The sequence below is a fragment of the Oncorhynchus nerka genome, linkage group LG18 (assembly GCF_034236695.1).
Source record: "Oncorhynchus nerka isolate Pitt River linkage group LG18, Oner_Uvic_2.0, whole genome shotgun sequence".
Classification (NCBI taxonomy): Eukaryota; Metazoa; Chordata; class Actinopteri; order Salmoniformes; family Salmonidae; genus Oncorhynchus; species Oncorhynchus nerka.
In genome coordinates this window covers 30536151-30552617 of record NC_088413.1, presented here as the reverse complement: position 1 = coordinate 30552617, position 16467 = coordinate 30536151, and the positions used below count along the sequence as shown (strand labels likewise).

Here is a 16467-nt window from a genome sequence, read left to right as displayed (position 1 = left end):
GGGGTTCCCCGTTCCAGGCAGAGAGTCCCTCTACACACTGATCCTACTCCAGCCCAGAGAGGACTTCATGAACATCCCTCTGTTGTCCAAATACGTTGTGAAATATATTTTTTATGTACTTCAGTGCCTCATTGTCTTCTGTTCTCTATTATTACAGTTGTCATATACTTATGACAAGTGTTTGATATACTTCATACTTTATAAAATATTGTAACGACCCTGGGTTTGTAAGCGCGGAAATCGACTCTGCCGCGCGATAATGCTTTTGCGGCACGGTCGATAGCGCGCCGGACCTCAGGCTCGAAGGTCGAGGGTTCGAGACCTGCTCCCTGCCGGTTTCGTTGCACTATTAAGTTTTTTGTCCATCTACTTTCATCGGATTTCCTCAGCATTCTAAAGGGCCCGTTGTGACATGACTTCCAAACGTTCAACTTTTGACACAAATCAGCTACTTTGACCACTTTCCCAACAAGTTAGACAATATCTTGAGCAAATGAAAGAGATCCAGAGAGGATACATTTTTAGAAAGGTTGGATTTCTTGCGTGTATAGCCATGGTGATCAACTGCACTGCACTGATGGAGCGGAAATCACATGAATCAAAGATAGATGTGGTAGTTGCAGCAGCAGAGAAATATTTGGGTATGAGCAATTTTAGTACAGAAGACCTACAGGGAGTTTTGACCGGTGGCCTGATGGCGGCCTGATGTAGGATCTCTTCGGGCCAAAGTAGTGGGATGGGGTGGTGGGTTTTGGGGGATAGAATATAGGTGCAGGGTTAGATAGTGGTGCAATTTAAATGTTTCCCCTTTTCTCTTTTTTTTGGGGACCAAAATGTAAAATTCACACTCCGACCTGTGAACAGCAGCAATACGCATCAAAGCGTCCAGTCTGCTGGAAAATCACATGAAGAAGAAGTAAACAACTCAGATAGTGGTCGCACAGGAACAGGCGTATACATTCCTGAATTAGATTTTCAAAATACTGTATGTAGAAGACAAACCGATGAACTCTACCACTGGGTAGAGGTGAGGCCAAATGTAAGATCAGAGCCACTTTGATAGATGTGTGGCAGAAGAGGTGGGACTCTGAGCCCAAGGGCCAGGATTTATATGCCCTCTAAAGAAAGGTCGGTGGACCAAGATTCAAAGGTCAGATTAGGAAGTTAGAGTTTGTGTTCGGTAAGCATAATGCTTTGCGTCTGGAGTGCATGTGTTGTATTGTTACAGGTATGTTGAGGATAGGGTGATATTCAAGTGTTGGGTCATTAAGGTTGGAAGGGATTTGGGGGATGGTCTGTTGGAAGTTAATATGGCTATGTTTTTTTCTTAGTAGTATGAGGATTTAGTTTTATGGGTTTTCTTTTCTATCAAAGTAGAGCTTTGAGAATCGTGATTGACCACGCACTCCAGCACAGTAGGTGGCGGCATGCCCTTTAGACGTTTAAGACCGCCAATCTACCAAAGAAGAAGTCAACGGAATCAAGAACGACCAAGATCAATTTCCACGTTAAGCGTTTTTGATGTTATTTAGACATGTATTAACCCTAGAACTCAAAATATTGATAGATGTTATCTAGGTAACGCTAACTAGCTACTAACAATGGCGAACTGTGTGGTTTTTCACACTCAAATAGCCTCCGTTATGGAGGTGCTAGCGAATGATGCCGTGGCAGAGATCTGTAAACTCGTAGACGACGACTATGCAGTGTTTCGATTGGAAATAACTCAAAGCCAGAAAGAAAACCGGGGATTGCGGAGGAAACTACAGCTACTGGAAATGAAGGTATCACGGGAGCGCGCAGAGAGGACAATGCGAGAGCGCGTTCTCGCCAGTCGTCCCAGTAGTGTCAAGATCCTTGACCAATACAGAGGGATGGCAAGAGGTACATTTTGTAGGACGAGGCTTCTGGGCCTGTTGCCCCGTTCCCCTCTGCGCATGTGTGACTTTAGATGCGTTATTAACCACATAGTTAACCAGAATTGGGTCTTTGACAGTTTTGGAATAGTATGCAATAATTCCCCTGATTACTTAGCAATCTTGCACAAAGACACAATATCATATTCTAACCATTTTTATTTTATTTTTTACTGCATTTATTTACTCAATGAAAATAAGATGCATGGAACATAATCAATCTATAAATAGTATATGTTTTGCGAAGTGTTACCTTACATCCGTGCCAATTCTAGACAGTGGTTGTGTCCGAATACCCATACTTAAACTGCATACTGTGTACTCATCGTCGCATACTATTTAGCAAGTACCATTAGTAAAAAAGTATGCAGTATGCAACGGCCGCAACGCAGTAGCTACTCCTGACTGGCTGAGTAGGTGGGGCAGGACTGAGTGCCGGAATTTTACAAATTCAGCAGACATTACATTAACCAACTTGATAATGATTAATTTCTCTTTCCTAGCCCCCCGACAAGTTAACTATAACCAGCCTAAGTAGGCCTATTCTATTTAACTTGTCACATTCGACCTACACTAGCCCAGGGGTCAGCCTGGTCTCATAGACTAGATGTAACATAGTAAAAGGTAAATCCGGGAGACCAAATTAGTATGATAGGTTATGTTTGGTATGGTTACATAAGGCAGATGGTTACTTAAGGCAAAACATTTAGTCGGATAACTCGAACATCTAGCAACCCGAAGGTTGCGAGTTTGAATCTCATTACGGACAACTTTAGCATTTTTAGCTAATTGGCAACTTTAACTACTTACTTCTTTTTAGGTGCTTTGCAACTACATAGCATGTTAGCTAACCCTTCCCCTAACCTTAACACTTTGACCTAACTCTTATCCCTAACCCCTAGCCTAGCTAATGTTAGCCAGCTAGCATTCGTAGCATATATGTTTTGCAAATTCATAACATATTGTAAGTTCTGCAAATTCGTAACATAGCATACGAAATGGGTGATTCAAATCAAATGTATTTATAAAGCCCTTACATCAGCTGATGTCACAATGTGCTGTACAGAAACCCAGCCTAAAAACCCAAACAGCAAGCCATGCAGGTGTGGAAGGACAATGGCAAGGAAAAACTCCCTAGAAAGGCCAGAACCTAGGAAGAAACCTAGAGAGGAACCAGGCTATGAGGGGTGGGTGAGATTATAACAGAACATGGCCAAGATGTTCAAATGTTCATAGATGACCCGCAGGGTCAAATAATAACAATCACAGTGGTTGTCGAGGGTGCAACAGGTCAGCACCTCAGGAGTAAATGTCAGTTGGCTTTTCATAGCCAATCATTCAGAGTATCTCTACCGCTCCTCCGGTCTCTAGAGTTGAAAACAGCAAGTCTGGGACAAGTAGCACATCCGGTGAACAGGTCAGGGTTCCATAGCCGCAGGCAAAACAGTTGAAACTGGAGCAGTAGCACGGCCAGGTGGACTGGGGACAGCAAGGAGTCATCAGGCCAGGTAGTCCTGAGGTATGGTCCTAGGGCTCAGGTCCTACGAGAGAGAGCGAGAGAGAGAATACTTAAATTCACACAGGACACCGGATAAGACAGGAGAAATACTCCAGATATGACAGACTGACCCTAGCCCCCCGACATAAACTACTGCAGCATAAATACTGGAGGCTGAGACCGGAGGGGTCGGGAGACACTGTGGCCCTGTCCGACGATACCCCCGGACAGGGCCAAACAGGCAGGATATAACCCCACCCACTTTACCAAAGCATAGCGCCCACACCACTAGGGGGATATATTCAAACCACCAACTTACCATCCTGAGACAAGGCCGAGTATAGCCCACAAAGATCTCCGCCACAGCACATCTCAACGGGGGCACCAACCCGGACAGGAAGATCACGTCAGAGACTCAACCCTATTCAAGTGACGCACCCCTCCTAGGGACGGCATGGAAGAGCACCAGTAAGCCAGTGACTCAGCCCCTGTAATAGGGTTAGAGGCAGAGAACCCCAGTGGAGAGAGGGGAACTGGCCAGGCAGAGACAGCAAGGGCAGTTCGTTGCTCCAGTGCCTTTCTGTTCACCTTCACACTCCTGGCCCAGACTACAGTCAATCATAGGACCTACTGAAGAGATGAGTCTTCAACAAAGACTTAAAGGTTGAGACCGAATCTGTGTCTCTCACATGGATTGGCAGACCATTCCATAAAAATTGAACTCTACAGGAGAAATCCCTGCCTCCAGCTGTTTGCTCCCATGCTTTTCTAGGGACAGTAAGGAAGCCTGTGTCTTGTGACCGTAGGTATGTACGGCAGAACCAAACCGGAAAGATAGGTAGGAGCAAGCCCATGTAATGCTTTGTAGGTTAGCAGTAAAACCTTGAAATCAGCCCTTGCCTTAACAGGAAGCCAGTGTAGAGAGGCTAGCACTGGAGTAATAGGATCAATAGTAAAGATTCTAGCAGTCGTGTTTAGCACTAAGTCGTGTTTAGCACTAACTGAAGTTTATTTAGTGCTTTACCCGGGTAGCCAGAAAGTAGAGCAGTAGTCTAACCTAGAAGTGACAAAAACATGGATGAATTTTTCTGCCTTATTTTTGGAAAGAAAGTTTCAGATTTTTCAAATGTTACGTAGATGGAAAAAAGCTTTCCTTGAAACAGTCTTGATATGTTCGTCAAAAGAGAGATCAGGGTCCAGAGTAACCCCGAGGTCCTTCAGTTTTATTTGAGACGACTGTACAACCATCAAGATTAATTGTCAGATTCGACAGAAGATCTTTGTTTCTTGGGACCTAGAACAAGCATCTCTGTTTTGTCCGAGTTTAAAAGTAGAACATTTGCCTCCATCCACTTCCTTATGTCTGAAACACAGGCTTCCAGGGAGGGCAATTTTGGGGCTTCACCATGTTTCATCGAAATGTACAGCTGTGTGTCATCTGCATAGCAGTGAAAGTTAACATTATATTTCCTAACGACATCACCAAGAGGTAGAATATATAGTGAAAACAATAGTGGTCCTAAAACAGAGCCTTGAGGAACACTGCAATTTACAGTTGATTTGTCAGAGGACAAACCATCCACAGAGACAAACTGATATCTTTCCGACAAATAGGATCTAAACCAGGCCAGAACTTGTCAGTGTTGACCAATTTGAGTTTCCAATCTCTCCAAAAGAATGTGGTGATCGATGGTATCAAAAGCAGCACTAAGGTCTAGGAGCACGAGGACAGATGCAGAGCCTCGGTCTGACGCCATTAAAAGATTTACCACCTTCACAAGTGCAGTCTCAGTGCTATGATAGGGTCTAAAACCAGACTGAAGCGCTTCGTATACATTGTCTTCAGGAAGGCAGTGAGTTTCTGCGCAACAGCTTTTTCTAAAATTGTTGAGAGGAATGGGAGATTTGATATAGGCTGATGAGTTTTTAAAATATTTTCTGGGTCAAGGTTTGGCTTTTTCAGGAGAGGCTTTATTCCTGTCACTTTTAGCGAGTTTGGTACACATCCGGTGGATAGAGAGCCATTTATTACGTTCAACATAGGAGGGCCAAGCACAGGAAGCAGCTCTTTCAGTAGTTTAGTTGGAATAGGGTCCAGTATGCAGCTTGAAGGTTTAGAAGCCATGATTATTTTCATCAATGTGTCAAGAGATATAGTACTAAAACACTTGAGTGACTCCCTTGATCCTAGGTCCTGGCAGAGTTGTGCAGACTTTGGAGGAATACGCAGATGTAAAGAGGAGTCGATAATTTGCTTTCTAATGATCATGATCTTTTCCTCAAAGAAGTTCATAAAATGTATCACTACTGAAGTGAAAGCCATTCTCTCTTGGGGAATGCTGCTTTTCAGTTAGCTATGCGACAGTATCAAATGTTTTTTGGATTGTTCTTATTTTCCTCAATTAAGTTGGGAAATAGGATGATCGAGCAGCAGTGAGGGCTCTTCGATACTGCACGGTACTGTCTTTCCAATCTAGTCTGAAGACTTCCAGTTTGGTATAGCGCCATTTCCTTTCCAATTTTCTGGAAGTTTGCTTCAGAGCTCAGGTATATTCTGTATACATTTACATTTACATTTACATTTAAGTCATTTAGCAGACGCTCTTATCCAGAGCGACTTACAAATTGGTGCATTCACCTTATGACCTCCAGTGGAACAGTAGTGCATCTAAATCTTTTCAGGGGGAGGGGGGGGTGAGAGGGATTACTTTATCCTATCCTAGGTATTCCTTAAAGAGGTGGGGTTTCAGGTGTCTCCGGAAGGTGGTGATTGACTCCGCTGTCCTGGCGTCGTGAGGGAGTTTGTTCCACCATTGGGGGGCCAGAGCAGCGAACAGTTTTGACTGGGCTGAGCGGGAACTGTACTTCCTCAGTGGTAGGGAGGCGAGCAGGCCAGAGGTGGATGAACGCAGTGCCCTTGTTTGGGTGTAGGGCCTGATCAGAGCCTGGAGGTACTGAGGTGCCGTTCCCCTCACAGCTCCGTAGGCAAGCACCATGGTCTTGTAGCGGATGCGAGCTTCAACTGGAAGCCAGTGGAGGGAGCGGAAGAGCGGGGTGACGTGAGAGAACTTGGGAAGGTTGAACACCAGACGGGCTGCGGCGTTCTGGATGAGTTGTAGGGGTTTAATGGCACAGGCAGGGAGCCCAGCCAACAGCGAGTTGCAGTAATCCAGACGGGAGATGACAAGTGCCTGGATTAGGACCTGCGCCGCTTCCTGTGTGAGGCAGGGTCGTACTCTGCGGATGTTGTAGAGCATGAACCTACAGGAACGGGCCACCGCCTTGATGTTAGTTGAGAACGACAGGGTGTTGTCCAGGATCACGCCAAGGTTCTTAGCGCTCTGGGAGGAGGACACAATGGAGTTGTCAACCGTGATGGCGAGATCATGGAACGGGCAGTCCTTCCCGGGAGGAAGAGCAGCTCCGTCTTGCCGAGGTTCAGCTTGAGGTGGTGATCCGTCATCCACACGGATATGTCTGCCAGACATGCAGAGATGCGATTCGCCACCTGGTCATCAGAAGGGGGAAAGGAGAAGATTAATTGTGTGTCGTCTGCATAGCAATGATAGGAGAGACCATGTGAGGTTATGACAGAGCCAAGTGACTTGGTGTATAGCGAGAATAGGAGAGGGCCTAGAACAGAGCCCTGGGGACACCAGTGGTGAGAGCACGTGGTGTGGAGACGGATTCTCGCCACGCCACCTGGTAGGAGCGACCTGTCAGGTAGGGACGCAATCCAAGCGTGGGCCGCGCCGGAGATGCCCAACTCGGAGAGGGTGGAGAGGAGGATCTGATGGTTCACAGTATCGAAGGCAGCCGATAGGTCTAGAAGGATGAGAGCAGAGGAGAGAGAGTTAGCTTTAGCAGTGCGGAGCGCCTCCGTGATACAGAGAAGAGCAGTCTCAGTTGAATGACTAGTCTTGAAACCTGACTGATTTGGATCAAGAAGGTCATTCTGAGAGAGATAGCGGGAGAGCTGGCCAAGGGCGGCACGTTCAAGAGTTTTGGAGAGAAAAGAAAGAAGGGATACTGGTCTGTAGTTGTTGACATCGGAGGGATCGAGTGTAGGTTTTTTCAGAAGGGGTGCAACTCTCGCTCTCTTGAAGACGGAAGGGACGTAGCCAGCGGTCAGGGATGAGTTGATGAGCGAGGTGAGGTAAGGGAGGAGGTCTCCGGAAATGGTCTGGAGAAGAGAGGAGGGGATAGGGTCAAGCGGGCAGGTTGTAGGGCGGCCGGCCGTCACAAGACGCGAGATTTCATCTGGAGAGAGAGGGGAGAAAGAGGTCAGAGCACAGGGTAGGGCAGTGTGAGCAGAACCAGCGGTGTCGTTTGACTTAGCAAACGAGGATCGGATGTCGTCGACCTTCTTTTCAAAATGGTTGACGAAGTCATCTGCAGAGAGGGAGGAGGGGGAGGGGGAGGAGGATTCAGGAGGGAGGAGAAGGTTGCAAAGAGCTTCCTAGGGTTAGAGGCAGATGCTTGGAATTTAGAGTGGTAGAAAGTGGCTTTAGCAGCAGAGAGAGAAGAGGAAAATGTAGAGAGGAGGGAGTGAAAGGATGTCAGGTCCGCAGGGAGGCGAAGTTTTCCTCCATTTCCGCTCGGCTGCCCGGAGCTCCTGTTCTGTGAGCTCGCAATGAGTCGCCGAGCCACGGAGCGGGAGGGGAGGACCGAGCCGGCCTGGAGGATAGGGGACATAGAGAGTCAAAGGATGCAGAAAGGGAGGAGAGGAGGGTTGAGGAGGCAGAATCAGGAGATAGGTTGGAGAAGGTTTGAGCAGAGGGAAGAGATGATAGGATGGAAGAGGAGAGAGTAGCGGGGGAGAGAGAGCGAAGGTTGGGACGGCGCGATACCATCCGAGTAGGGGCAGTGTGGGAAGTGTTGGATGAGAGCGAGAGGGAAAAGGATACAAGGTAGTGGTCGGAGACTTGGAGGGGAGTTGCAACGAGGTTAGTGGAAGAACAGCATCTAGTAAAGATGAGGTCGAGCGTATTTCCTGCCTTGTGAGTAGGGGGAAGGTGAGAGGGTGAGGTCAAAAGAGGAGAGGAGTGGAAAGAAGGAGGCAGAGAGGAATGAGTCAAAGGTAGGCGTGGGGAGGTTAAAGTCGCCCAGAACTGTGAGAGGTGAGCCGTCCTCAGGAAAGGAGCTTATCAAGGCATCAAGCTCATTGATGAACTCTCCGAGGAACCTGGAGGGCGATAAATGATAAGGATGTTAAGCTTGAAAGGGCTGGTAACTGTGACAGCATGGAATTCAAAGGAGGCGATAGACAGATGGGTAAGGGAGAAAGAGAGAATGACCACTTGGGAGAGATGAGGATCCCGGTGCCACCACCCCGCTGACCAGAAGCTCTCGGGTGTGCGAGAACACGTGGGCAGACGAAGAGAGAGCAGTAGGAGTAGCAGTGTTGTCTGTGGTGATCCATCTTTCCGTCAGTGCCAAGAAGTCGAGGGACTGGAGGGAGACATAGGCGGAGATGAACTCTGCCTTGTTGGCCGCAGATCGGCAGTTCCAGAGGCTACCGGAGACCTGGAACTCCACGTGGGTCGTGCGCGCTGGGACCACCAGATTAGGTGGCCGCGGCCACGCGGTGTGGAGCGTTTGTATGGTCTGTGCAGAGAGGAGAGAACAGGGATAGACAGACACATAGTTGACAGGCTACACAAGAGGCTACGCTAATGCAAAGGAGATTCGAATGACAAGTGGACTACACGTCACGAGTGTTCAGAGAGTTAAGCTTACGTAGCAAGAATCTTATTGACTAAAATGATTAAAATGATACAGTACTGCTGAAGTAGGCTAGCTGGCAGAGGCTGCGTTGTTGACTAAGTAGGCTAGTTGGCATTGGCTGCGTTGTTGACACTACACTAATCAAGTCGTTCCGTTGAGTGTAATAGTTTCTACTGTGCTGCTATTCGGGGCTAGCTGGCTAGCTAGCAGTGTTGATTACGTTACGTTGCGTTAAAAGAACGACAATAGCTGGCTAACTAACCTAGGAAATCGCTCTAGACTACACAATTATCTTTGATACAAAGACGGCTGTGTAGCTAGCTATGTAGCTAGCTACGATCAAACAAATCAAGCCGTTGTACTGTAATGAAATGAAATGAAAAATGTGATACTACCTGTGGAGCGAAGCGAAATGCGACCGGATTGTTGAGTGCAGAAGTTCTGTTCGGTAGACGTTGGCTAGCTGTTGGCTAGCTAGCAGAGTCTCCTATGTTAAGGACGACATAAAACTACACACTCTAAACTACACAATTATCTTGGGTACGAAGACAGCAAAGACAACTATGTAGCTAGCTAACACTACACTAATCAAGTCGTTCAGTTGAGTGTAATAGTTGTGCTGCTAATCGGTAGACGGTGGACTAGCTAACGGTGGACGTTAGCTAGCTGGCTAGCTGCAGGGCAGTGTAGACTGCGTTAGGACGACGAAATACGATAATTACGCAATTATCTATGATACAAAGACGGCTGTGTAGCTAGCTAAGAAGAAATTGATAAGATTAGACAAATCAAACCGTTGTACTATAATGAAATGTAATGAAATGTAATACTACCTGCGGACCGAGTGCAGATGCGACCGCTCGCTCCAACCCGGATCTCCTACCACTGATCTCTGATCCTACAGAAATAAATACAACTATTGTTGTATAGTTTCTTATGAGAAATGTTTTTGGTTTTTAGGGGTGCGACTGCATCTAGGGTATCGCACAAGGTTAAAATGAGTTCCTCACTTAGGTGGTTAACTGATTTTTGTCCTCTGACGTCCTTGGGTAGGCGGAGGGAGTCTGGAAAGGCATCTTGGAAGCTTTGGGTTGTCCGAGAATTTATAGCATAACTTTTGATGATCCTTGGTTGGGGTCTGAGCAGATTATTTGTTGCGATTGCAAACGTAATAAAATGGTGGTCCGATAGTCCAGGATTATGAGGAAAAACATTAAAATCCACAACATTTGTTACACGGGACATAACTAGGTCCAGAGTATGACTTTGGCAGTGAATAGGTCCGGAGACATGTTGGACAAAACCAAGAGTCGTTGATGGCTCCGAAAGCCTTTTGGAGTGGGTTTGTGGACTTTTACATGTGAATATTAAAGTCACCAAAAATGTGAATATTATCTGCCATTATTACAAGGTCCGATAGGAATTCAGGGAACTCGGTGAGGAACGCTGTATATGGCCCAGGAGGCCTGTAAAACAGTAGCTATATAAAAAGTGATTCAGTAGGCTGCATAAATTTCATGACTAGAAGCTCAAAAGACGAAAACGTAGTTTATTTTTTTGTGAATTGAAATTTGCTATTGTAAATGTTAGCAACACCTCCGCCTTTGCGGGACGCGCTGGGGATATAGTCACTAGTGTAGCCACGAGGTGAGGCCTCATTTAACACAGTCAATGTATCAGGCTTAAACCATGTTTCAGTCAGGCCAGTCACATCAAGATTATGATCAGTGATTCATTCATTAATTGACTATAACTGCCTTGGAAGTGAGGGATCTAACATTACGTAGCTGTATTTTGAGATGAGGTATCACAATCTCTTTCAATAATGACAGGAATGGAGGAGGTTTTTATTCCAGTGAGATTGCTAAAGCGAACACCGCCATGTTTAATTTTGCCCAACCTAGGTCGAAGCACAGACACGGTCTCAATGGGGATAGCTGAACTGAGTACACTGACTGTACTAGTGGCAGACTCCACTAAACTGGCAGACTCCACTAAGCTGGCAGGCTGGCCAACAGCCTGCTACCTGGCCTATACCCTATCTCATTGTAGAGCTAGGGGAGTTAGAGCCCTGTCTATGTTTGTAGATAAGATGAGAGCACCCCTCCAGCTAGGATGGAGTCCGCCACTCCTCAACAGGACAGGCGTGGTCCTGTTTGTGGGTAAGTCCCAGAAAGAGGTAGAATTTGTAGATAATTAGATCTTTTGGTAGGGGCAGAAAACAGTTTTCAACCAGCGATTGTTTTGTGAGACTGCTGTAGAGCTCATCACTCCCCCTAACTGGGACAATTACTCGATGCCGACACATCTTTCTAGCTGATTTACACGCTGAAGCTCTGACTGTTTCATCCTAACATTGTTGGTTCCGAAGTAAATAACAATATCCCTATACTCTTGCCAGTTTTAGCTTTAGCCAGCACCATCTTCAGATTAGTTTTAACGTAGGTAGCCCTGCCCCCTGGTAAACAGTGTATGATCGCTGGATGATTCCTTTTACGTCTAACACTGCGGGTAATGGAGTCGCCAATGACTAGGGTTTTCAATTTGTCAGAGCTAATCGTGGGAGCCTTCGGCGTCTCAGATCCCGTAACGGGAGGAGTAGAGACCAGAGAAGGCTTGGCCTCTGACTCAGACTCGCTGATTAATTAATGGGGAGAACCGGTTGAAAGTTTCTGCCGGCTGAATGAGCGACACCGGTTGAGCATTCCTACAGCATTTCCTTCCAGAAGCCATGAGAAAATTGTCCGGCTGCGGGGACTGTGCGAGAAGATTTATACTACGATCTGTATTTACTGGGGGCACAGACGCTGTTTCATCATTTTCTACACTGAAATTACCCTTGTCTAACGATTGCTTGCAGCACATCCATCCTCGCCGTAAGGCGATCGTTCTCCTGTATATTATGAGAACAGCGACTGCAATTAGAAGGCATCATGTTATTAATGTTACTACTTTTAGCTTCGGCTGGTGGAGGTCCTGACGAACCATGTCCAGATAAAGCGTCCGGAGTGAAAAGTTGTATGAAAAAAGTTGAGTGAGGGAAAAACTAAAAATAAACTGTAATTAAAAAGTTAAAAACCATAAAGTTGTCAGGTAGCAAAGTAAGGTTAGCAACAAAACGACATCCACAAATGAATACATACCATACGAAACGTAACATATCAGTCAGTACCTACAGCACTTCAAGGACAGGGTTGCTTAACCCTGCCATAGCCCATCTATCCTATTTAAAACGTCATATGTATTAGTGAAACAAAATTGCTGTAACATACAGTGCATTTGGAAAGTATTCAGACCCCACAGTTACTGCCTTATTCTAAAATGGATTAAATTGGGGTTTGTTTCCCCTTATCAATCGACACACAACAATGACAAAGCAAAAACAGGTATTGTTTTGAAAATCTATTAAAAATAAAAAACTGAAATATCACATTTACATAAGTATTCAGACCCTTTACTCAGTACTTTGTTGAAGCACCTTTGGGAGTTTTTTAAATTTGTAATACTGTTTTCGCTTTGGCATTGTGGGGTATTGTGTGTAGATTGAGGGCAACATTTAAAAAAAAAAAAAAAATTAGAATAAGACTAACGTAACAAAATGTGGAAAAGGTTGAGGGGTCTGAATATTTCCCGAATGCACTGTATATAAATTAAATCAAATAACCCAGTACACAAATCAAATGTTCAAATAAAAAGGCTTTATTGCACAGAAAAACGTGGACAGTCGGGTGCATCGCAAATTCAGAACCCCTGGACAGCAACATAAAACTAAAGCACTGATCATTGGGAACGAGATCAGAATCAACGGTAAGGGTTCATCCCTACATTACATCGTTAAATAGGTAGCCTAGCCTGCAAAACTAAAACAATCCATATGTTAAAATCAAAAGGCCTGGTTAACATGACATCAATAACGCAGCCACATCCCGAATCCCCTGTGCGGACACGTTCAGATATCAAAATATGGTGTAGTATTTAGTTTAAAAGCTCTGACGAAGGCCAAGAAAACAATTAGCACTTTTCAATTAGAAAACAGAAATCCTCTTTGGGTGAAAAAAAAACAACGTCTGTTTTCAACAATGTAGTGCCTACGATTCAATACTCAATTATTTTGAGAACAAAATCTACATCTTCCCAATTAAGTAGCCTACTTGTTGTTTGGCTACTCAAAGAGAAATAGGGCAAATCACTCGCAGCTTACCTCTTCCAATGCATTGTGGGAAAGTGTGCATCTAATTCTACTAGATAAAGAGCTGAGATGAGTATAACATCCTGGCATTTAAACCATAATCGATCATCGAAAATTCACATGCATTCTATTTTCGCATACTGAGAATGCGTCATGCGCGATTGAGTTTTTCCACGCTATTCGTTGATTTCGGGAGCTCATCCCCTTATCTAATTGATCAGCTGTTGTCAAAGGCGAAATTAGTATTTAAAGTATACTAGATTTTTGAAATGTCGCATACTATTACACTTTGTTTTTGCATACTTATTAGGATGCAAGTATGGGAATTCGGACACATACACAAAACACTGTCAAAACTGTCAATGGTGACAAAACTATATGACGTTGAGCATTGACAGTAGCTAACCTAACCACCTCTTTTCCACCAATCGCTCTCTCTGGTGAAGGACATCTCTCTGGAGGCCACAAGAGCTTTGTGAAGCCAGCAAGAGACAATACATGGAGAGATGACCAACCAATCACTGTTGATGAGGAGAGTGGAACCTCATCCCAGCACATTATGGTGATAGAGGTTAGTGTAATACTGTAACATTAAAAAATTACAGTACATCAAATAGGCCATCATTGTAAATAAGAATGTATTCTTAACTGACTTGCTTATAAATAAAGGTTTAAAAAAAAAAATAATAATAATAAACTTGCTAACATGTACATCCTAATTTATAGCTTGTTAGACTTCCCTATGACGTTTTTATCCAATTCAACTCATGTACCGATAATAACCTCCTCTCTTCTTATGTCAGTCTGTAGATGTAGAGGCTGCGGGTCCTGGAGGATCGTCTCTGGTCAAGCAGGAGAGGACTGAAGAAGACGACCCACAAAAAAACAGAAACATCCAGACTGAAGCAGCGGCTGGAGTGGCATCCCCTTTAGCCACAAAGTACCTCACCTCCTCGCCCCAGCCCAACACCAAAGCCAACATCACAAAGGACAGTGGAACGCTAAACGCTGTCCTCAAGTCAGAGACCGACACAGAGACTTTAATTGTAACACAAAGGCTTTTACACACAGGATCTGACCACAGGTCAGACCCAGAGAGACTGGGGCTGGGGCCACTTGGCTGTCCTCCTGCTCCTGGCTCAGAGTATTTACTTTACAGTAACCTGAGCCCAAGGACAGTTCATTCCCATCGAGATGCAGGTGACGCATTAGAGACTGGCAATGATCCGTCTTGTTCTTACAATACAGAGGTGGACCCTGGCAACATGCCCTTGGGTTTAGAGACACATAATGATCTGTCTAGAGGGGACTGGAACCGGTACAGTAGTAGCGTATACTCTGAAGGGTGCCTAGATAAGAAAGAGGAGGTTATAGTGGTAGATGAGGTGACTGTGAAAGTGGAGGGCGATGCTCCTCCCACATGGAATGCAGATAGTGATCTAGGAGACAGACACTCACAGGGCAGAGATTTGTTAGATTACAGTGGAAGCTTAGGGACAAATCAAAATGTCGCCACCCACTCCCCTTTACACGCGTTCAGGGATCGCGACCCAGTGTCCACGACAATGGGGCCTTCCGATTCACACGGCAACATCCTTTTCAATCAGGTATTGAACTCGAAGGACCAAAGGACCAAGGCTCAGGCAGGGGGAGCAACATCAGACCATAGTAATGAGAAACGGTTCCTCTGCATGTTCTGTAACAAAGGGTTCAGCTGCCTCCAGAAGTTGGAGATCCACCAGAGGGTCCACACAGGGGTGAAACCCTTCAGCTGTACCCAGTGTCATATGCGCTTCTCCCACTCGTCCAGCCTTAAGAGGCACCAGAGGGTCCACACAGGGGTGAAACCATTCAGCTGTACCCAGTGTCACATGCGCTTCGCCCAGGCTGGTGACTTGAAGAGGCACCAGAGGGTCCACACGGGGGAGAAACCCTATAGCTGTACCCAATGTCACATGCGCTTCGCCCAGGCTGGCAACCTGAAGATGCACCTGAAGGTCCACACGGGAGAGAGGCCGTTTGCCTGTACGGACTGCGGAAAGAGGTTCTCTGAGAGGAGCTACCTCATGATACACCAGCAGAAAAACCATTCCACTCTAGAACATAGAAAGTAACCATTCCACTCATTAGACATTTAGATCAAACTCTGCATTAAAGACAAAGATACATTTTCATTATTATCAGCAGAAAAGATCCAGACATCCATTTGGAATAACAAGAGTAACAGATTTCAATGTTGAATATTCCTGGGTAGAATATTGCATCCAGACATAGTAGATATGTAAGCCGAAAAAGTCTGTTATATATTGTGTTTGTACTGTGTAGGCTATATAATGTTCACAAATGCCTATTTCATTACTTCCATTCAACTACTTTAGGTTTTTCCCCAAGACACTTTTAATGAGAATGTATGCAGTTGATTAAATTCATGCAGATTTTTTGTTGAGACGTGGTTTTCATATGGTGTATTTCAAACGTGTTTATGTTTAATAAACACAAAATGGGACTTTTAAATTCTAACACTTTCATTGAGACTCCCTTTAACATACATCATATCATATTCTGCATACACAAAACAGTGCTTATAAGCAAATAACTTACTAAATAATACTAACAAACCTACTGTACACGTCAAAATAGTTAGTCAGGTTGGTCTGACTTTTGACTTATCACAGCTTACTTATTTTTAACCACAGCAATGTTTATGTCCACCATGATGGGTTTAACAACAATGAAGTCATTATGTAACTACAGTATAGGACTGAAACGTAGTGGAAACGTATCTGTGCGTGTGTACGTACCTGAGGGAGTGTATGTCTGTGTCACCTGTCTCTTCCAGGAGGGGTCCAGAGGTGCTGCTAGTGAAGGAGGATGGATGTGAGGAGGGTCTGGGGAACCATGGTCATGGAATTTCTATAACATTTAAGCTTATTTACTGCATTTCTACACAATTTAAAACTCTAAAATGCAATTTGCAGAACAGCAAAAACAAATTGACATCTTGTTGCTGTAGCTTCAAATTGAGGAGCAATTAGGGTTCAGTGCCTGGGTCAAGGGCACATGAAGTAGACATGGAGGATGGGAAGCCTGATCTGCACTGGTGAAAGAGGAAACAATAGAAGACTGACCAGAGAGTA

The 16467-nt window shown here is 45.1% G+C and overlaps 1 protein-coding gene across 1 annotated transcript; it reads left to right on the top strand.

The window, feature by feature from the left end:
* Positions 1-1459: 1459 nt before the first annotated feature.
* Positions 1460-15850, top strand: LOC115145648 (zinc finger protein 662-like). The gene is made up of 3 exons (XM_029687170.2): positions 1460-1884; positions 13777-13901; positions 14134-15850. The coding sequence occupies exons 1-3, from the start codon at positions 1602-1604 to the stop codon at positions 15442-15444; spliced, it is 1719 nt and encodes a 572-aa protein (XP_029543030.2). The 5' UTR covers positions 1460-1601; the 3' UTR covers positions 15445-15850.
* Positions 15851-16467: the final 617 nt, after the last annotated feature.